The following is a 23950-nucleotide window of genomic DNA, read 5'->3' on the forward strand; positions in this document are numbered from 1 at the left end:
CAGTGGCGTGAAACAGAACCCCCTTGTACTGACATTCAAGGTGTCTGCTTTATTTGCTTATGCACATTACACATTATAGCTTTTCAAAATTAATTCCCCCATGTGTTTGCAGTTGATCAACTGACATTAATTTCTTCCTCAAAATTAAAGAAGTTTGCTTTTTTTTAAACTGAACATCTTGTTTCAAAAGGAAAAAAAATGGAAAAATATGATTCCTATACCAAACGGATTTATAAGAGACATTCAAACAGATAAGATGCAATACTGAAGTTAAAAAATGCATGAGGACACTATCTGAAAGAAGATCAGTTGGGGTTTTTTATGGGTGCTATGATGCAAAGGGATGGGGACTGAGATGCAAGCTAGAGGTGGGGGAAGCAGCAAGGTCAAGGGGGAAAGAAGATACAAAAATGAGAACAAAAGCAGATAGAAGGAGGCCATTAGGAGACAAGGCTGAGAGGGATTTAAGGATGATGGGAAAAGAAAAAAGGAGAAATGGAGAGTCCTGACATGGGTGGGTAGACTCTTGCAGACCCATGAAGGGAAGAAGCAGAAGCTTGCATTTGATGTGGAAATCCAGATAAGGGTTTCTGTGGGAGGGAAACATAGTGGAAAAGGAGCACTGTCTCTGCAGCAGCATCCAAGATGAAGTGAGGAGCTCAGACCAATTTTAACTTACTATTTGTTTTTGAACTAGTCACTATAGGGATCTGCTATTCTAGTTGTGTGCCTGGGTCACATAAGTCACCTGGTATTGTTTCCAATCTCTGACTGGGCCTAAGCTTTATAAATAGGAGGTACATCATTCCTTTTTCCTGCTTGCAAGTTATCCAAGGCCACTGCAAGTGTCAGATTAATCTATTGTATGAGTAATAAAAGCAGCTTTTCAAAATGGCTACAAGAGCACTCGCAGCACAAACACTCTTGTAAATATTTATTCATATAATTATTAATGGCACTTTTGCTTTCCATAAAGATTCCTGTGAAGACAAATTCAATCAGCTGAAGTCTGCTTCGAAAATAAAGGAGCTTGCAAACTTCAGCAAAGCTCAGCATCTGATTTTGTTTGTGAGAACATTAACAAACCCTTTTTTTGCAATGTTCTGCCACTCCCACTGCCAGCCAGGCTGTGCCTGCCATCCTCCTCCTCCTCCCCCTCTCTGATCCTTCTCCTCTTCTGTCATTCTTGGACAGTTTGAAAAACCCACAAGCCTTTTACTCACGCTGGCAGTCACTAAGCCTCAGGTCTCAAGTACAAATGGTTCCTGATTCCTGCATTCCAGGTGGAGAAATCACTCACTCTAGATTTCACAGATATGCCACTCAGCAGTCACTCAGTCACAAGGATCTGAGACAGACAACCCTCATAGTCAGAGAGTTAGGTGGCAGATGGGTTTGGAAGAAACCACAAACAATGTCGTTTCTACTAAGCTGCCAGGAAACATGGCCTCAAGCACAACTGAAAATTAACCCAATGGAGACACAATTAGTTTCAAATTGGATCTAATGCCATGGTCACAAATTGTGGGGTGGGGAGGACAGCATCTCTGATGCAAGCTTTCACCAATACCAGCCAGGCAAGAGGCAGGGGATCTGAAAGCCTCCCTTCAGCAGACAGGAATTGTGCTTTTCCCCCCCTTAAACACATAGCATATTTTCAGCATTACAGAAAGCAAAACAAGACTGATCTCCAGCTCTAAGGGCATGTTCTGGGTGAGGGCAAACTAAAACATAGGTATGACATCTGGTGGAGGTAAATGAAAACTCCTTCAGCATCAGCTTGCATGCAACAGCTTGATTTTGATTTCCTTATTTTGTCATGCTCCTAAGAGCAAACACAAACTCAGCCTGAGAGCTGTCTTGTTCTAGTACTCAAAGCTGAACCTTCTTCCTCTCCCCCCCCTCCAAAACCATATCTTTTCATATTTTGGCATCAGGATGGCTAGGAAACAGAGAAGGGTGACAGTGGAACTACAGGCTGTAGGGAAGAGCCCAGGACCTACGTTTCTGAGCTGGAGGAAGCTCAAAAAATGCAGAGATGGGAGAACAAAGATATAAAAGTGCTACTTGCAGGCCAAGTCTCAAGCTGCATAATTTATCAGAGGGATTCTGGATGAGCAACCAAGCCCTCCTCTGAACTGGAAGGAAGCACACACAGCATTTGGGGAGAAATATATTACCAAATTGCTGCTGATTGTATAACAATAATCTGGGTTTGTTTCCTTCTTTTTTCCTTCCCATCACCCCTCCATCATCTTTGACAGAAACAGAACAGTTGTTAGTGGTGTAACCTTGAAAGATGTTTTCCCTGAAACAGAGTGCCTGTTTCAGCAAAACATGTTATTTGACCGGAGTTTTTGGTGCATGTGTGAGCCAAGCCCATGGGCACACTGACAAGGGAGAGGGGAACAGCAGGTGCTCTACTTTGGCTTCCTGCCACCCAGCTGATTTTCAACTGGCTCAACTTGTTTTTCAAAAAGTTGAATCCCCACCACGTAGAATTGGTACTCTCCAGATTTATAAACGGGAGCTCCTGCTCTCACCAGTCTCCATTTGGCACAGTGGACAATAAGCAGAATCAAGCAAAATGTAGAGCTATAGGAAGACAGCAACTCTAGACCATTAAATTAAGGGATCAGACAGAGAGAAGGAAGACAAAAATGCAGCTAGAGTTACATTGGACTGGGCAACAGACATGAGGGGAGTCTACTAAAATGGGAAATGACTGGACCTCATTGAAATGAGATGCGCCTGTAGACATGCAAATAAGCTACCTATCAAACTACACAGCCTATATGCTGAGCTGATGGACAGGGCATTGCAAACAGTATCACCCTTGTTGCGTCTTTAAATACAAAAAGTTTTCTTTTAATTTCTGCATTGGCTTTTAGGTAAGGATACACATATTCTTGGATATTCAGTCCAAGTAAGAAAGGGTGGCCCATCCCAAAAAGGGAACAAAAGAAACTGCAGGGAAAAAGAAGAGAATAACAGGAGAGGTGGCCTGGAAGCAAAGTGGATGCAGCCTACAGAGGTTTACAGCACACAGACCTGATCCCTGATTACGTATATCAAGAAACAAAAACTATATGGGTATTTATACACATGCTTGCACTGCAGCTCCAGGCACTTTTAAAAGCACCCAGTGCTCTGGAACAAAAATTTGTATAAATGGCAAAATGCATGTCGGCGAAATGCACGTCAACACAAAATGGCAGCAGTGTGCTTTTGAACTAAAACACATCAAAGGTGTTTTAGTTCAAAAGTGCACTGCCACCATTTTCTCAGCGCTGACGCACATTTTGCCATGTATACGATGCAGTGCCAGGCATGCCAGCTCGTGTGCAGAGCAGACTTGATTAACTGAGTCTGCTCCAACGTGCCGGATCTCTGGCGTGTCAAAGCAGAAAAATGCACGTGTATAAATGCCCTATGGTTCCAAGTTATTCGAGTCTGTTCAGTCTGGTATGCGCCACCCTTTCTAAGGCTGCCAAATAACCCAGCCAGGCTCTGTCCAGCCTTCTGTGCATGAGGATGCTAATGCCTTCCACTTCTGTAGCACTGGCTGTTTATTTACTAGGCATGTGGAAACCAGCATTCCTAGTCATCCCTGACATGAAAAGACCTTGGAATTCCCCCAGTATGAACAGGTGTGGCATGAGCGGGATCATCCTTTAGAGGACAGAGGGATTTCTGAAACTTCTTTAACCACAGATTGCACCCACAGCACGGACTGCCTCTCCTTAACAAGCCAAGTTGGCATCAGTGTCCTTTAGGTAGTATACAGCAATAGAGATGGCACAGTGTTTTCTACAGAAGATCTTCTAACACAATCTACCTCATAGTAGCAACCTAAAGGCCCTAACTAGTTTCGGGACTCTTTTGTGCTGGGTATTGCACATACACACAGTAAAAATTCATTGACTAAACAGACAAGATACAACACAAAAGGTGTACAAAGAAGGATTCTCTGAGAAATTAACTGATCGGCCAAAAGGTTATACAAACGGGTCAACAGCAAAACTAGGAACAGAAGCAAAATCTCCCACCCCAAGTCTAGACCCTCCTGATTCTCAATAGTCTTTTCATATTAAGGTTAAGTGTATGACTATGCTCCATTTGGCTTTGTGCGTTTATTCTCCAGACTGATCGCCTTTCTGGGTAGCTGAAAGATGTTTGGCAAGACATCACTGGCATCAATGGCACAATGCTCCTACTAGAAGCAAGACCCTCAGCAAGGCTAATAAATAGGGAGGTCTGGGGCTCCAAGATGTCCAGCAGACCTGTAACCACAGGCTTTACTTCCTGTATTTGCACCACTGGGCTCTAATGTAATGGGGTCTTTGGGCACTGCTAACATTAAAATATTGGATTACTGTTACTAAGCATAGCAATGACTTGGAATGCAATTCCATAGGAATCTGCACACTGGACAGAACTCAGCAAAGTCAGCACTGGGCCGTACCAGGAAAATTGGGTGTGCACAAACAACGGTGGGTACAGCAGGAAATGGCACTGGTGTTTTAGGCAGTGGCATTCTTTCTTTGAAACTCACAGTGGACCCATGTCTGGGCACTGTGCTACAGGTTGTAAACTTTCCAATGAAAACTAAGAACAATGCCCTGACCATCTGAGACCATTCAATCTGAGAGCGCTTTCTGGATGGCTTAAAGATGTTTGACTAGATATCACCGGGCTCTGTTCTCACTCACTACGGAGATGACTCCTGGATAAAATGGTTTTCCTACATCCATACTGGATGGGGAAAACTACTGTGTTAAAAAAAAAAAAAGATAATTGGTTTAGTAAAGTATGTCTGCTGCTCTGTTAGAATGGGTCTTTAAATAATCTTGAACTAAACCATTTTAAACGAACTATAGACCCAGGACATGGTATAAAATGAAAGTTCTGGTTTGTCTCAGAAAACTTTTAAATCTCATGGGCACTATTAACTATAGGCTCCACAGTGTCTCTGGAGGGGTGACAGTGATCTGTACAGATGAACAAGTTCCAGCACTTTTCTGATCCCATGAGACAGCTGGTATAAGCCCTTCAACTAATGAAGTATTGATCTGCTGTTCACTCCACACTTTTTTTTTTTAAACCTAGGAAAACCACTACAGTTTGAACAGGACTTTGCTGACCCTACTCTGCAGTTTATCGTGGGTCCAATCCTGAGAGTTACTCTTTGAGAGCTACACCACAAGTGGCTGTAAATGAGAACAAGCACCTGAAGTCAATGGAACTGAGTCAGTTTACTTCAGCTAAGGATCCGGCCATTATTTTCATTGGAAGCTAAAGGCATTCAACTCTTTTGCAGGAGCCAGCTCTGTACATATTGATTTGCATTTTTATTTCACTTCACTTTGCATCAGAGATTATTTTATAGCACATTATAGGCATTCTGGATGTGCAGGATGACTTTGGCACATTCAATTAATACTTATTTCTGTTTTTGAAGTGTGTATACAAAACTAGGCATAAGTTAAATGATGGCTTGATTTATCAGCAAAGAAACTGTCACAAAACATCAGAATTATCCAGGAAAATAACGGACATTAAAATTATTTCTGTTACTAACAATAAAAATAAGATTGAAGTACTGTTTTCCCTTGGATACTAAGCTAAACATGTGTAGTACTGTACTTAAAGCATGAGGTAAACTAGTGAAAGAAACACCAGTTAGCTTTTTCCATTTATATAAATGATATTTTGCTTTCACCTTTTCCTGACTAACCAGTAATCAAATATCTGAATGTATCCTGCAATCCAACTAGCAACACAGTACAAACATTTCCAACAAGTCAGAAAGTAATCACATTTTACACTTCCTGAAAACCAAGGTGTACATTAATATTTGTAACTGTTAATATTTTTCCATTAGACTGTTCAATTAAACATATATTCTGCTTTCTATTTACATTGCCATTGATCTTTGCTTCTCCCACTCATTCAACTTTGGTTCAGTATGATTCACTTCTGATTATGTTACCATGTAATTGGAATGCACATAATTACAGTAATTATGACATTTAGGGAAACAGCTCTCCCAAGGCAGGAAGATTTTGAAGTTTACTGGCAACCTACTTCGGCTAATAAAAGATAGGAACTGTGCAAGATAGATGTTTTTCTCCATTTCTGTAGTTTTAAAATGACTAACAGTTTTCGCCCAGTTTCTTTCCCCTACAATGTACTGACTTCACTCTCAGAGTGGACTCTGGCCCCATGCTTGAAAGGAGAATAAGTATTATGTTTCTCAGAGGGAATACTTGCATAGTAAAGTACTACTCAGTGTAAAAATGGTAGCAGAGCTGAGCCCTCAAGGAATCATACTGTAGTTCAACGAGAACTGACATTTCCATGATAATTCAACAGATGGGCTTGAGACAGACTAATCCAAAGGCACTGAAAGCCAATGGAAAGACTCCCATGGATTTTAATGGATTTTGGATAGGCAATTAAATTGGGATACAGAAAAAGGTATCTGATCAGTGGAACAACAAGCACGATTACTCTTAAGTTCACATTACCTGCCCCTCCTCTTCAATTTACATTCATTTAGGAGTAAATTCCATGTTACAATACGAGACAAGTATGGAGCCATGTTCAGCTGGACTGACCCAGGGGCAAGCCAGGCAGAGACTTGTGATGCAAGTCTCAGTTCAAAGGGAAAAAAAGCAACAAAAACCTGGGCATCTAAAACAAGGTAGAGTTGAACTTTTAGGCACATCTGTTTAAAACTACAATCCAAAGAGCAATCCAGACACTTGAAGGACAATTTGGAGTGCTTCAAACTCAGCACAGTTTGGGCCATAAGCAGACACACAGCCCATCAACATTTCCCCTTCCCCTCCTTCCAAAAATGGAGCACTTCAAAATTGCTATGACTACTTGTAGTGGTGTACTCTCCAGTGAAGGGGTGTAACAGGGGTTTGCTCAGTCCTGTGGCTCTACTCCCCCTCTATTTCAGGGAAGACAGCCAATGTGTTCTCTTACGTGCTCAGCCTCCAAATCTCCAAGTTCTGGGGCTGGAGAGAACAATTTCTTGCATGCCTCTTGGATTCTAGAGATTGTGGGAATAGCTGAACACCACTTGCCAGAACCAGGATCCCAGAGATGGAGAGGCACACAGGGATTCCAGCTCTGGGGATGTCTGAACGCACAGGAGAACGCTCTCTGGCTATCTACCTGCTCTCCCTGTCATCCGCCCAGGGCCACAGGGTGAGATTTGAACACCCTGGCCAGTGATTAAAGCAGAGGTATCCAACCTTTTTGAATGTGGGGCTGGATCGTGAATTTATCATCACCCAGTGGGCTGGTGAGCCATATTCAAACACCCTCTGTCCTGGGCCAGAGAGACCCTGTGTAGCCCCACTGCACCTGCCTGTTACTGCAAGGTTCATGGTAGCTGGCGGTGGGCAGGGGCAGGAGGGATCCATTCAGTCTCTGGGGCAGTAGCTGGCTGGAGGCAGAAGGGGAGAAATAAATAGCTCCACATCTCCATCCCTCAAGCAATGTAGCCCCACGAGCCAGCGCTGCCTGAGGGGGGCTGGAGCGAGACAGCCACTGCGCTGCAGCCCCTCGCCCGCCCGCCATCATGGCCCCGCTCACCATGGTGCCCAGCCACCCGCGCACACAGCCTCCGTGGCCTCAGTGCTGCGAGCCCGGAGCACGGGGTCCGGCAGACACCGATTCCCGCTGCCTCGCCCCGCAGAGGTCACACCAGGACCCTGCCTGCCAAGGCCCCCAAGTGCTGGCTTCCCACATGCTGCTGGGGATGGGAGGAGGCCAGCCAGGTTGGCACCAGTCAGCAGAAGCGGCAGCAGAACCAAGTGCCACTTGGGACTGACCGGCGCAGGTACGGGGAAAATGCAGTTGAGCCCCTGCTGCTCTGGCTGGGCTCATCCTGGCCCGAGCGGCGCACAGCTCCGCTGCCGCTTCTGCTGGCTGGTGCAGACCCAGACGGGCTCCTCCTGTCTCCAGCAGCTTGTGGGAAGCCGGCTTCGGCCGCATGCTGCTCCAGATGGGACGGACCCAGCCGGGTCAGCACCGGACAGGAAAAGCGGCATGCAGCTGGCTGGAAGGGCATCCTGGACTGTGGTCTCTGCTTCCTGGAATAGTTGTATCTTTTATATCAGAATCACTGGGTAAACTAAAATAATGCTCAAAGCAAAAAAACAAATGTGGGATTCCTTACTCTGAGTGCCCTAACCTAGATAACAGGGTCAGCTTGCTTGCTCTTCTTCTGGCTCTATTTCTTTCTACTCAGTGGCTCAGCTTCAACAGCAGGGATGGAAGTATCCACGTCCAAGCACAGCCTACTGCTTCCTGATTATGTGATATGCAGTTTGAACCTCGCTCAGGTTGAGGATGGCTTAGTAGCCAAGTATCCCACTTCCTAGCAGGTGCTTTAACCATTTTACTATTACACCAAAGGCATGCACCATTTTAAAAAGAGCAAGTCCTGATCAGTTCAAGAAAACATGCATAGGTGCCTCTCTTCAGGATTAGTTCCAGACTCCATCTCCAGTGGACAGATGTTTCACCTTCAGAACCAAGGGTCGGGTGCCTAAGCAACTGAGAGGGAAATTCAGGAGTCCAGATGGCATTAAGCCTGTGCTTAATAGCTACTTACAGATACATTAAAAAAAGTGCTTTACTTTAAACTCAGTGTGCCCCCACACCAAGCCCAGCACATGCCCAAAAGAGGCATCGTGTTAGTTTGACCCAGCTTGTCCAATGTCTGCAGAGACTGGGCACTTCAATGTGGGGCTTTCTAGTCAAAAAATGCTCACTGAAGAGAGCGATCTATACAGAAGCTGCAGAGACAGGTTGAACTTGAGCTGCCTCTTTTGGTAAAGTGCGTTTGCTTTTCTTTTTTTTTTTGTTATGTCTGTCAGCAGCCTTGGTGTTTTGAACTGCCCCTCTGAGATGCTTCTCCCCCACAGTCTGTCAAGGGAGCTTAGCCACTTCTCTCTTCATTTCAGATTCTAATCTGTAGGCCACATACCTAAAATTCAGGCACTGCAGTGCCTAGCATGTAGGCACCTAGAGTTCTTTATTAGATCCAGCACTGAATCAAAATATCTCCCAGTGTCCCCTCTTGCTATAGTGACAACATATTAGTCTTCATCTTTTAGCTGTGCCTTGGTTTTGCCCATTACTTCTCCCTGACTACTTTCTGTCCCCTTCCCTAAGGGCTATGGTAATACAAATAAACTGTAAATCACAGAAGTTTCTTTCAGCCTAATGCTAAGGACTATACTGTTAGGGTGTGTGTGTGTGGGGGGGGGGATTAATGGACTTCAAACAGCCTTCTGATTGTGTACTTGTAATTACCTGTTAGTGCAAAACTGCAGGTATAATTAACTGTGGGAGTAAGAGAGGTGACTAAAACTCTAAGCCCCTGATCACCAGCACAAATCAGGTGGCTAGGAATGCAAATGGTATAATTTGTGCTAAGAACTGCATGCACAGCTGTTCATCCACAATGGCCTCTGGGCACAAAGTCAAAGGTTACTCCTTGAAGTTCAGCTGTTAATATTCAGGGAGAGAAAGTAATGAAAAATACTGAGCTATGAGGTAGCCAGTAGCACAATGTGCAAGAGGCAGAAGAATTCTCTTCCCACCCTCTTCTCACAATATACAAGCCTAGTCCTTTCACCTTAACAGATGGCAATGGCTGATTTTATTTCAGTGGCAGGGACCTTGATTAAAGCTTCAATGACCACAGTAAACATAAGCTTGCCACCATGATTTTACCTTTAGTAATATGACTTAAAAGATGCATTCACTATTTCAGTTACGGCAACAAGCTGGTTGCAGCAAGATACCACATGCATAGCAAGTAACTGAAAAAATAAGCTGCATTCCTTAATGCAAACCTGGGGTTTAGGAAAGGGCAATGGATTGTTTCTTAAGTATCTTATGTTACATGGTGGTGGTCTGTTTGTGAAATTTATGATAGACAGAAAACAGAAAATAGCATTGTGGCAAGAGGCAGGTCAGTGTTTATGAATCAGAAAGACAGAAGAAATTAAGTATCGGTAGTGAGGCTGAAACCACAAGTCAGTTTTCTATATAATGGGTAAATCTGTCATACCTCAGAGATTTGAAATGATGGGTTAGGTGGCTTCATTAAAGGTTTTGGTCCCACCAGAAGCGGGAGGGCAGCTCTCTGAGCTTCCATTCAGTTCAGTGGGGCTCATCATGAATGCTGGGTCTGCCCAAACCATGCTGTTCACAGAACCAGTGCCCTAGATTCCAAGACTAGGCAGATGGAATTTTCTGACTATATTCACAACCTAGGGAGGCTTTAGTTGAGGAGTGAATTTAAATTTAATTTGAAAGAGAAAGATTAACCAGAATGTTCAACATAACACTACCTGGCTTGCGCTGTGAGTTTAATTCTAAGCATTAGATAATCTATTTTTGAATTTAAAAAAAAAAAAAAAAGCGCATACCTAAATTTCAGTGCTTAGGAAAGGTTTTAGACTGGCACCTTCAGAGAGCCGAGCCCTCTGTCTACTGAATATATACAGCATGGTCAGAAGCAATGGAGGCTTCCTTCCCACTGCATCCCCCCAGGGGTCTCAATCCTGACTGTGAGGGAGCATCTCTACAGCAGATATGTTCCTGCCTTTTGTCAGTTCATGTCAAATGCCTACCATTACATCACTGTGTATTTGGGGAGTGCAACTGCATTCAAAAAACATGCCCAGTCAGATGCTCAGCTGGTGTAAATTGCTGCTGTTCCAACAACTTCCACTGAATTCTGCTAATTTGCAGCAGCTGAGGACCTGGCTCTCAGCTTGAAAAAGCAATAGTTTTTTCCACGTAACCTAAGCATATTCCTTTAAGATTTTCTTCCATGCCTTTTGCCTCTTTTGTTTTACTTCTGTTCTCTACCATAATCCTTTATTAACTGCAGGGACACTTTTGTGATGAAGACAGAGGTGAAAACAGCAGGTTGTCATTCAATTAACTAACCCAAGCAGCAAATGGCTGACAGATGTTTCTGCTCTTTAGCATAATCAGAATTTCTCGGGTGTTGTCCCGCACCTCTACTCTGTTGCTAGAGTGCATATTAATACAGCTGAATAAAAAAACCTGACACAGCAACATCAAGAACAAAGGACTGAGCTGTCCAGCACAGCTGAGTCGACTGCCTAACAGACTAGTGACTAGGTTCACTCAGCCACCATCACAGCTATTACTCAACAATGTTAATTATTGCAATTCTATTCTGGACATTAACTTGAACAAATAGCCACAGCCTGCTCAGGGAAACTATTCCTGATCATCTTGTGTTTTTCCTTTGCCCTAACGTGCCAGTTAATCTTACTTCAATGACCTACTACAAAATTTCACTGCTGATATATATTTTTACAGGCTTGCTTTTTTTTTTCTTCTTCTTTTTTTTACTGCACTATGGCACTGTCACTGCGGCACCTAATACATTATGTAAGAAGCATTGCATCAGCTCGCTTACCCAGTGCAGTGGCCCAATGCAGACCTTGGCAGCCAGGAGAGGAACAGTGGGATCTGCAGGATGCAGCTTTGCACACTCTTTGAGCACTGACACAGCATGTGCCGACTGGGGATGATGGAGAGTTGGGGGAGGGTTGAGGGGAAAGAAAAAAAAAACAAAGAGGGGCTGATTAGATGGTGTGGGTGTAGAACACAGACAAGGCATTTCACTGACATGTACATAACAATAAGATGACTTGGTAAACACACGAGTGAGCAACAAGTGAATGACACCCCCCAACACCCCCCTCAAAGGAAATATTTTCAAAATGTCAAAGACAGTCCCATCTGCATGAGTTATAAAGAACAGTTTTCCCTGCAAGTCAAAAGATAAGGTTATTTAAATTCTATTGTTCATCTTGTACCTTGCAATAATTCCCACTGACTACAGTATCACCTTCTAGTAAACTTGAAAAATCATGGGGGAGGGGGGAACCTCCCCTCCAGCTAATTAAATCGAGAGGAGCCGCGTATGAATCACACAGATGCTTGTGCATCTAAATCAGTCTGCGTTCTGTTTTGCAGATTGTTCCCTCCAGTTCCATAGCAAATGTGAATACAGCCCGAGCCCACAGTGCAGAGAAGCAGAGATGACAACTGCAGTGCAGTGCACTATTCAGCAGAGAAGAGAAAAGGAACTTTCCTGAAGGTGCTCGGACCAGTGTGCATTGTCAGGAAAGCTCTTCCTCTCCCTCCAGGATCACATTACAAGTGACGAATTACATGAAGCTAACATTTAACATAGCCCTTTTCATCTTTCACATACTTTACCAGCCTGCAGTAATCTTCATAGTTATCTATGGGTGGGTAAGTGTTATAACACACCCCCAGCCACCTAGAGATGTTCCAGCACCTCTGGTGACAGTACCAAAATCCTCCTCTTTTAAAGCACAGGTCCCTACCACTCTGTCGGGAGGGGAGTCTCCATTCACTGTATAGGGCTTATGACACAGTTGTGCAGTTCTAATACCACCCACCTCCACCATCTACCTGTTGTGCAGTAGAACAACAACATATTATTATTAGTTCTTCCTTCTCCCCACCAACCCACACACACATTTCACAAATGAAAAAACCAAGATTAAGTGGCTTGCTTAAAATTAGAAGGGCAGCCACTGCCAGAGCTGGGGTTAGAATACAATTCCAGCTCCTATTCCTAGTTTGTGATCATTAACCTCTCCTCTTAAAAAGTAAAAATTTGGTTAAATTTAAGCTTTGAAGAACAGAAAGAAATGCAACCTTGTCATTATGTATGTCAGTAACTAAAACCATTGGTACCTTTATAAAGAGAGAAAGCTAAATGCCTCTAAACTTGGTTTTACTTTTTTGTTTCCATTTTTGGCTTGCTTAGAAGCAACAGTGCTTGGGTTTCAAAGGCATCCTCTACTCCTATCACATGTCTCTAACTGTAATGCACGATTCAGATGCTTTTGCTCACTCCCCTACCGCCTCCCAGACTAAACTCAAAGTTTTGGCAAAAGAGGCCATGCCTTGGTGCACTCCCCTTCCTGTGGCCCGTACTCCTATGAGAGCAGCATTATAAGACAGAAGCAGAGATTCTAGCACAGTATGGCATAATCTCTCCAGTCCTAGCATTTGAGACATGTCCCCAGCCCTTGCTATTTCAACATGTAAGAGTCTGTCTGGTCCAGGTTTCTCAGGGGCTGCATGGTCCATTAGGATACTGGTTTTCTTTGGAAGAGTTACCAATGAATGCAACCTAATGAGGTGGATCCTCAACTCTGTGCAAACAGCTTGGATGCAGAAGCAGTGAATACTCCTAGCAACTACTTCGCATTCTGGGATCCAGCACCTGTCATCCCTGGCAGATCCTAAGGATGAGATCCTTCAGGGACTTGCATGAATGAAAGATAGGCAAAGCTGACTTCTTTTCCATCACGTTCCCTATTAACTTCTGATCCCTCCACACCTCCATTGCACCTGTTGAGTAAGACTGGCTATTGGTGGAGGAACCAGATCGCCCTCAGATGGTACAAGGAAAATTCCTCAGAGGTCAGCTCTGGCTAGAATCTATTCATTAAGTGGAGCATAAACAGAACTTATTGGAATGTGGAGGAGTGTCTCTAACATCAATTATAAGTATCTGGTAAACAAAGTCAATTTATTACATCCTCTCATGAGCATTTTAAACATTAATTGAAAAAGTGAATGCTGTAGTTTCTGAACCGCATCCAAATCACAGCAGATTGTTGTTCGAAACAGGTTTTTAAAAATTGAAGCTATGCATGTGACCTAAGTGAGTATTTAGCCAAGTGCATATTTAGAAAGAGTAAGGTGTGAAACCTCTCTCCTCCAAGTGCACTTAAAAATGCAAAAGATCTATATAATTTCACCCCGAGAGCTTATTCAGCAGTATTATATGTAGCATAAAAGTTTGTCAGGGAAAGGCAATAGAAAGAATATCCATCTCCCAGGGGTGACCTTACTTTCGACAGATAGGAATGAAGTATTTGACATCAAGGTGCTTTACAGACACAAATGAATTAACAGATGGTGAAAAAAAACTTGTTCACACAGAGAGTCATTGCTCAGCAGTAATATTAGATACAAAGGAGTGTTTGCGTAATATTGAAATAATCTAATAATTAAAATGTTTGTATTCTTTGGTGAGAATGTGGGTGAACTAGTCAGCCAAGTGCAGGGTTTGCAAGATTTTCTGCAAGACCATTATAATTAGATGTATTAATGATGTACATATTGAACATGGCAAAGAGCCTGAACCCAAACTCTCCATCCATATGTTCCTGAACTTTGGAGGGGCTGACATTCAAATGCAGATGGGGAGGGGGAAGGAGAGGACGGAGAAGGGGAAAGGTTCAGTTATGGTATTTTAATTGCTGGAGTTCTACCAGTACACCAAATAAAGCTGCCAAGGACTCTGGAAAATAAAGGATCCATATATGGTCCCAAAATTTTATTGCCCCGCTCTAGTTGAAAGTCTCTTTTTAATGGTGTTGGTGTTACTAGGAAGGCAAAATTATGCATCTGCTGACAGCTACATCTCATGGGTCAGAACTAAGATTGTGAGGTGACTGGTGTGCAAGTTCTTCATCTTAACCTGAAAGCCACCAACAGATCTACGGAGGTCATGACTGTGCTCCTCCTCTATGCCGTGATGAGTGTGAATCTCAGAATTATTTTTTCTCTCTGGCAACACAGTGTCAGACAACAGAAATGACTGAAAGCCAGTGTCTAATTGAAATTCTAACCAATTAAAGACAGAAATTCTAAGACCTGTAACCCATGGTTAAGATCCATCTAGTTATTTTACCTTACGTTGATCAGCTCCACGGTTTTTCACCCCTAAAGTTCTACTAATTGCAATCAACTTGGTATGTAGTTCTTGGAACATGAAGCCAAGGAAGAATAGAGGCATCATTTGGCACATCACTATTCTATGCTTAAGTCCAACATCTGCAGAAATCTATTTACTGAGACAGTTTTCTATATCTCAGTCTCCTGAAATGCAAGATTTTCTCTATCAAAGATAATAATAAAATGTTCTGTTTGCTTTTGACAAGAAACTCTTACTCACAGATCCAGTAAAGTAACATGAAGAAATAATTAAGAAAACTAACAACTGTTTTCAATATATATATTTGAAAGGGTCTTTCTACTTCATTTTTGGAAGTGTAAATAAATAGAAAGTAGGTATGTGATGTATAGAAATGTGGGGGAAAAGTCATACCATTTTCCCCTTCTGATTAAAGCTATGCCAGATTTGAATCCTGCAGGGGACTTTAAAATTTAAAAAAGAAAGTCATCTCAAGTTATTTTTACCTAAATGGCAAGAAAACCTATTTTCTAACTACAGAAAGGAGGCATAAGCATGCCCTTCAAAAACTTCCATGTGAATAACAGAGAATGGGAAATAATTTACAACTGTATTTTCTTGGTTACTTTTCTAAGAGTGCCCTGAAGAGAATTCTTCCATTAATTAAAATGAATTCCTTCAGTTCTATGCAACTAAATAGATGCTTCTAACTAAATGCCATTGTTGTTTGGCTCACTTCAGTGTTTTCTTCAGAGCAATCTTTCCTAGTCCTTCTATTTCCATCTCTAACAAAATAATGGAACAAACAGTCAAGGGGAAAAAAAAAAAAAAAAAAATCACTAAACATTTAGAGGATAATGAAACCATGAACAATAACCAGCAGGAGTATCTAAACATTAAATTTTACCCAGCAATTTTTTTTTGCAGCAGGAGCTGCAACATTTGATTTCAATAACGCATTTGCTATTCTTTCAACCATGTTTTAAAGGTGTCCTTTAAAAACCAAAAAAAAAAAAAAAAAAATTTAAACATCCCAGTCATGGTGGGGAATGGTTTATCAAAAAGGTAGGTTTCACAGTATGCTCTCAAAGGGCATTTGTACACACATATGTGCCACAGCACCGAGCGCTTTTAAAAGCACCTGGCACTGCGTCACATACATTTGTAAAAATGGTGAAATGTGCATCAGTGCTGAGAAAATGGCGGCAGTGTGCTTCTGAACTAAAACGCATCGAGGGAGTTTTAATTCAAAAGTGCACCACCACCATTTTCTGCATGCCGACGTCCATTTTGCTTTTTATACAAATGTATGTGATGCAGTGTCAGGTGAGTCAGTTTGTGTGCTTGCCAGACTCGATTAACTGAGTCTGCTCCAACACACTGGATTTCTGGAGCACTGGAGCAGATAAAAGTATGTGTATAAATGCCCCAAAGACTTGGGCCTTTGACTCAGGTCAGAACCCTTGTCATAGTTTCTTCCACAGTTGAATTGCCTCAACTGAGAAGCCTTTATTTCTAGCCATCACCTGCCACTTCCTGGTTCTTGTAAACTGCATGCCACAAGAAGTACACACCTCTCTTGGTGAGTCATGGCTGAAAATCCCATAACTGAGATGTCTTGGGTCCTGACCTGTTAATGATGGCTCTGAAGTTCAATATTGAGCCTCTGAGTTGACAGTGGAAATGAACACAATGAAGGGAGCAGGGCACAGCTCAAGGCAGACAGTCCACACGAAGACATGGGAAATCATCTTTTTTACCAAGTGCAGCCACTGAGTAGCTTCTACCTACATGCCCAGCTACAGTAAGTTACAGTAAATCTAGTCTAAAGCAATACACAGATCTCTGTGGACAGAACTTTGTCTGGGAGAACAGGCCAGTTGGAAACAGATGGTATCATGGCTTACTACTAACACATGCCCATCTGGGATTTGTAAAAAGTCAAGCAGGATGCTAGGGCTTCATGTCATTTTCACTTCAGGAAGGCAGATACCTCAAATTAAGTGATTCTCAACCAGGGTGCCAAGGCACCCTGAGGTGCTGCCAGATCTTTTGAAGGGTGTTGTGAAGTATAAGGAGATAAGCAAAGAAGCCAAGAAGATAAGCCAGGCTCAGGCTTGTTCCCACCTGGACAAGCTCTCATCCCTACTACCCGGCCCTTGTGTAAGGAGGTAAGCACCATTATATATAAATTAGTTCTGGAAGTTGGGAGCCTCTCAAGTCACAAGAGATATGGAGGGGTGCCTTGAGTCTAAAAAGGTCCAGCCCCACTGCTGTAATTGAAGTAGAGCTCTGTCTGATCAACAGACCTTTGATTTTGCTCACATTCATTGGAGGCTGCCCTGCACTTGGGGGGGGCGGGGAAAAAAAAAGGACCAGCCTCAGTGGTTCTCTCTTTTCTGTGCCAGGACCCCAGAACTCTCTGCAAGCCTCCAACCTTTCCATCTGGGATTCCCCAGGGATGACCTCTTCCAAAGCATGAAAGCCAAGGTGTTGTGATTCTTTTTCCTCTTCCCCTCCCCGCTCTCCCTTCTCCCACACAAACCTTTTCATGGCACCACTCAGGATCATGAGGTGACAGCTCCCACACAGCTGATTTAACTGGGACTTTTCATCTGACTTCTATTAACCCTCATATTGTTTAAGTATGTGGGCCACTACATTCACTTTTACTCTTAACTCAGGGTTAGATTTTTTTTCTCTCACCTCTTGCCCTAGCTAATTAAAACAAAAAAGTTATAGGCAAGGAGCTTCAATATTTGTTGTTACACTAACTGCCAAGCTCCTTGCCCCTTTCTGGGATCTATTAATATAATAAATCGGCTCCTGCTAGTAGTGACAAGTCATGTACACCACTGTCAGAGAAAGAGCTAAATCTGACCATAGTGTCAGATTACTGGTATAAGAAACCCTTCTACACTGTGTTTAATTTTCAGGAATTTTTGGAAATTTCTGTTTGCTGTACAGTCTTCACCCCCGTTCCAAGCATGCACCCTGTCCTTCCTTTGCACCAAAAGAAACCAAACTATTGAATGTCTCCTATACAGCTGGCTTTTCTCAAAGGATCTTTAACCAATACATGTTCAACATTTTAAACTTTCATTCCCCAGCGATGCCATTTAAGGAGGCAACTGAGGCCTTTGCTGCTCTCAAGGCTCCTGATTGCAGTGCAAAGACAAATGTGCTTTTTTTTTTTTTTTAAAATGATGGTTACTTAGCAACCAGCCTAAGCTTTTTGCAAGGAAACCAACAGAAGGAGCAACCTAAATCACAAAATTCATCTCCTCTTGCTGCCAAATTATGTATCAGGTATATTTATATGTTTTATTCTAACCTTCTGGAAAACTTCATGTGGACATTACAGGCATGTCTGAGTCAAACTTTAAGCTTCTATTAAAGAGATCTGCTTTTGTTGCAGCATTTTAAAATCAAAATAAAGCATTCCTGGTAGAACATGGATGGAAATGTAAATAATTAATATTTAATACTGATTTGGCTGAAAGCATTAAATACCCATAACTCACACATGCCTCATTAAAGCACAGTGAACAGCATATCCCTGGACAAAATAACTTGAAGGAAAGCAGCTGAAACAAAAACTCTAAATGAAGACAGTGCAGTACTGAGCAGCTCCGCATTACAGCCAAATGCTGATCAGTGCTCAACAGTGACACAGCAACAATGATTCTGGAAATTGTTAGATTCAATCTCTAAGCAGAGCTGCCAAGCGACTGAGGAGCTGACAAGAATGTAATTAGTTACGATTATTATTTATACAGCCTCTGCAACCCCCTGAAATATTACGTTGCTTACAAAAAATGCAGGTGGCAGAGCGTTGCTGTCTCTTATGCATTTACAAATGCTGGAAGGCTAAGAGCAAGGGCAGTTGCAGTAGTTAAAAGTGCTTTATTCTCTTGGTTCTCTGGGGTACTGCTTTCATAGTTGAAGTCCCAATTCATTCCCACCCCCCTCCTCACGGTATTGTTTATATGACAATGTTGACCAGAATCCCTCAGGTATATCCTGAGGCAGGGAGAAGGAATAATGTACATGGTCCCAAGCTCCTGCAATGCAGTTCTTGCCCTGGCTTTGAATGCTATAATACTAGTCCCCTGTCAATGTTCAGTAGTGTCCTGGATATTACCATGAGCTTGAAGGCAAGAACTCTAGGCACACCAAGCATAAGGACCTATAGACTGTACTACCTGGCTATGTTCACTTGCAGGACTGGTCTCCAGCACCACGGACCTCCCTGGGAAATGCTTCCTCTGCTGTCCTTGGGCCTGCCACAGAGCTTTCTCCTTCATCACATGACATACCCTGGGCCTTGTTTAAATTGCAGGCCCAGCTCAGGGTGCAGCAGCTCTTTTAATCCAGGAGTTCCCCCTGCACCTCCCTTGCTGCTGACTGGCAGAGGGACTGTAGCCCCGTTGCTTGCCCCTGATGTCCAGGAGGTGAAAACCATGGTTTTAAATATGCCATGTTTTTTGCCTCCCATCTGGTCAGCAGCAAGCGGTGAGAGGCAAAAACCATGCCATATTTAAAACCATGGTTTTCACCTCCTGGCCATCAGAAGCAGTGAAGTTGACGGGGCCCACTGGCAGGGGTGGGCAGGGGAAACTCCAAGATTAAAGGACCCGCTGCGCCACAAGCTGGAACCACAATTTAAAACAGACCCTACCTATATCCGTCCCCAAGGCAAAAGTGGAAAGGCGAACATGTTCACTCCTAGCAGGAGCATCACACTGCCCTCTACGGGCACAAGAAAAGTCAGCTTAATTACTAATGAATGATTAATCAGAGCCCCTAGAGTAGTTATTACAGGCATCTGTGTTGTTTTTTAAACCAAAAGAAATAACCAAGTTGACAGATGTCCCTGAATAACTACGTCTGTGTCTCGCACGGAAATCTACTCACTGGTACCAAAACGAGGTGACCCGGAGGAGCTTAGTTAGAAGACTGTGGATAGCACCGTTTTCTACTGCTCAAGCCAGGTGTGTTTCCTGGGCATTTTCTTTTCATCATCCCCATCAATATAAATTACCATAAATTTCTGGCAAAAAATCTTCTCGGAAGACCAGTAGGTTTGTTAAAAGAAGCCTGGTTCTGATGCATGCAATGTCCTCTGCTTCCAAGGACTTTGGAACACAGTCCCTGACGGGAGACCATGCCCTAAAATGTGGTGAATATGAGAGAGGGAACAGAAAGACAGCCTGTCTGAGACCAGTGACATGCCTGTGGTGGCACAAGGGCTATATTCACATCCCTTGTGCTATAATAAATCATCTAGGCATCCAAGCTTGACAATTCTGGCCTAACTTCAGGCACCTAAAGAGACGTGGCCTAGATTTCACAGGAGTGCAGCATGCTAGAAATTCCCACCCACACTGTCAGAAGCTGCTTAGCTCAGGAGGGGCAGAAAGAGAAACTGACTACTTCAAACTACAGCCCCCCTTTTCTCATATACACCAAAACTGGCCTTTTTTCCCCCCTTCCACCTCCCCGACCCCCTATATCAGTTCCTGGATAAAGATTTTAGTCTTGCACTTTGAAACTTTTGTTCAACCTAATAAACTAGTTTCACTCTTACAGTGCAAACCTGAGAACAAGGCATCAGGCAGCCTAAGAATTCCTCCCGATGGCCAGATAGGAATATCAAATCAATGGCCACTCTCAGCCTCCCAATCTCTTATAAAGGACACAGATGTGGAGCCACTACATGAGGTCAATCTCTAGTTTCTGAAGGAGGTTACCAACAGGCACAATATAAAGAAGCATTAAAATTGTGTCATAGCCCTAGTTCCAACACACAACATCTCCAGGATGGAGGGGGATACCAGAGCAGGTGTAATGTTGACTGGAAGCCACTGTCCAGATGGCGCTAAACACAAAAGGCCCTTCCCAGACAGCATGCACTACAGCAATAGGCATTTGAGGAATGTTAAGACAGACAGATACAAAGGTGGAACTTAAAGAAAGGTTTTTTGAATAAACAGGATTGTAAATTTTGCACTGGATTTTTATCAATAATGTAGCAGGGCACTAAGGTGCCTGCTACTTGAAAAGCAGTAGGATGGGCTCAGGTGCTTGTTGCTAGGGACAACCAGGAGGAGCTAAGGGCCCACTCCTGGTGAGTCAGCTGACAGGAAGGGGCAGGGCTGACCACTGTAAGACCCAGGCTGGAGGCTGTGAGTGCTCTCTCTCTCTCTCTTTCTGCCAGCAGATAGGAAAAAGGAGTATTGCCTGAAGGTACCCGCCGCTAGTTACACGGGTGAGAGGTGGTGTGGTTTGGAGGATGTTTAGCCAGGAGGTTTAACTTTGTGTTATAGCCCAGGGACTTGTGTTATTGTTTTTTTTGTTGTTGTTACACTGGAGGACTGGGTGAGGCTATTAGGGGTTGGAGGAGGCCTCACAGAGGCTCCACTGTAGCGTGGGGACCCCGGTGCCAGAGAGGGCACAACATTCAGGGGTGCACTGACCCCAGCCCTGAGAAGGGGAGCAGAGGATTGGAAGGGGGCCAGGTAAGGCCGACACCACCTGAGCCCCAGAGCGGGCAGTTGTGAGAAGCCCCAGAGCGGGCAGTTGCAAGACAAGCCAGAGAGCGCCAGTGGGGGCGTGGAGAGGGAAACTGACTAAACAACGTCCAGTACATCTGCGAGGCTTGGGGCATGGTACAGGGGTGGTTGGAGCCACACATAGCCCGTAAGGTTGAGGTACACCGAGTCACCCAAGATGGAACTGAGACTGGGATACATCAGGGCACTGTGTCAGAGAAGACTAAGGGCAGCCTCCCATAAACATTGTTAATATCAAAGACGTGGTGGGCGAGATGTGAGGGTGCTTTAACACCAATTTGGCATGGTAGGGGGTGCTAGGGGAGATCACGGCCACCCCTAGGACCCCTCGCTGTTACAAATAAAATAAAAGGTATATCTTTTGTTTGGAACATATATTTCATTGCACATACACCATTAGGAGTAAAATAAGAACATCTTTTCATTATAAACATGACATGATATCATTATTATTGTATAATTTCTCCTGTTTAAAGTCCTCTGTATAATTAAAAAGGTTAAGCTTCTTTGAGCAATGTCTTTAATCATTTCAAGAAGCCCACTGATGTATCTGCTTCCTGTTGATACCCTATAAATAGTATTGTGACTTAGTTCAAGTGTGCCTTTTCTTCACAATGTGCAGATCCTTAAGTGTTCATATAGTAGTGGGCACAGCTTGCTGTCCTGACACATCTGTGAAAAATGACAGACTTCAGTGGCTAATTTACTGGCCAGCAGCTGGAGGAAGTGGTTAGAATATTGACTCTCAAATTTCCCTTGAAGGAAAGGTATATACAAAATACAAGTCAATACTGGTACAATATAGGATGAACATAAGGGACAAATGGAATTTTATACAGTTTTTTATACTGCTTTTACAAAGGACAAATTTTGAGGCTATTAAAAATTTTAAAAACAAAGATTTCAAGATTCACAGGTCAATAAAACAGTCTGATGATCAGGCTTCTTGTCACATCAATGATTTATGAATCTGATTCCCTGTACTGCAGGAAAAGTTACACCTCAGGATGTGGGATCTCATTTCTTGGTAATGAGATCAGGAATTGGTTGTGGCCGAGAGACAGGTGAAAAGAGATCTTTGCCTTTAAAAGCTCAAGTGTATTCTGCGGTCTAGACAGACCACACTGTTTCCTCATCATCCCTTTCCTGCTATGTTTGAGTGCTTGCATTTACATGAACTCTGTCCTCCTATCAAACTGCAAAGCAGTATAAAAATGTATGCCACATCTCCCATTAGCAAGATGACGCATTGCAGAGTATATGATAGGAATCCTCTGGGAATGCTTTGGGACCAGAAATGGAATACTGCACAGATGGGCTTGTTGGGTAAGGGAATTCCCTCTGTCCCATATAAGGCTCAGAGTATTTAGAGCTCTTATATCAATTTGCAAGATCAGGCCACTTTACTTTCTAAATATTTAAAGTCTAGGCAACAGGATAAAATAGCCTTTTATTTCATTTCATCAAGTATATTTGTATAGAGACGAGTGTGACTTGTGTTGGTCCTTGTATTTAATTTACATGTTGAATATACAACATCTAAAGGATAGCAAGAGAAGTACACAAACAGATATATAACACAAGGAGAAGACAGACTCTTTCACTTAAGTGTTTAATGGCAAAAATTCAGAACCTTGTTTATCATGTAGCTTTTCTTATCCTGCAACATCAACATTTGGGGTAGAGAGAGAACCCTACAGGAGCTTTGGGGGCAAACCTTCTGTGCGGCCATGTTCAAGTCTCTATCCTTCACCTTTCATCTGCTGTTTTTTTGATACCCTTGAGTAGATAATGTTCAAGGTCACTCTTCAGTGAGCCAGAAGGTCATAGTAATGGATAGAAGTCACTATACTCCTCCCCTGCAGCCCTCTTAGCTGTCAATAGCCCAAGAGGCACAGGACTGGAAATCAAGGCGATTAATGCAAAGGCACACGAGACAGGTACCTAACTACAGATGGAAGTCAATGGAAGCCAAGGACTGAATTCCTACTTGTGCCTTTGAAAAACTTCCCCAAACTTGCACCTTTTAGTGGACAGTGCAGGATACTAGGACTAGGACTCTGGGCTTATTGATTGGACCAACAGCTTAAATTTTGCTCATAAATTCATGTACTGCAGTGATCATTTCCGTATTTGCAACTAAGAGCTCAAGGAAAGATTTTCAATTTCCTCTCTCACCCCACCCAGATATTGAGACGTATGAATGAATCCCACTAAATATTCCTTCTGCCCTTTCCTGCTCATGTAATTGTATACTTTGTTGCTGATCTAATATTTTCTTGCTCCTTGTATAGTGGAAGTACATTTAATGCACAAGAAAATAAAATGCTACAGTTCCAAAAATACTCTTACTGTGAAGTAACAGTACTAGTTTAAAAAGAAAAAAGAAATCAGTTTAATTTTCAGGAAAGAAGATTTATATTGGATATCAGGAAAAATAATCTCATGAGGTGGTGAACCACTAAAACAGATTACCAAGAGGTGTAGCGAAAATTTCCCTTCATTGGCTGGTTTTAAGAACAGGCTAGATCAACAGGTCTAGCTAAACTCC

The 23950-nt window shown here is 43.0% G+C and overlaps 1 protein-coding gene across 1 annotated transcript in view; it reads right to left on the minus strand.

The window, feature by feature from the left end:
* The window catches only part of TTC7A (tetratricopeptide repeat domain 7A), a 280715-nt gene that overhangs the window by 171472 nt on the left and 85293 nt on the right, over positions 1-23950 (minus strand). Inside the window, exon 10 of the mRNA XM_019516313.1 lies at positions 11492-11596. Coding sequence (XP_019371858.1) covers positions 11492-11596 — 105 coding nt within the window. The remainder of the gene's footprint in view (positions 1-11491; positions 11597-23950) is intronic.

The sequence above is a fragment of the Gavialis gangeticus genome, unplaced genomic scaffold (genome assembly GCF_001723915.1).
Source record: "Gavialis gangeticus isolate Ggan-Ray unplaced genomic scaffold, GavGan_comp1, whole genome shotgun sequence".
Taxonomy (NCBI): Eukaryota; Metazoa; Chordata; order Crocodylia; family Gavialidae; genus Gavialis; species Gavialis gangeticus.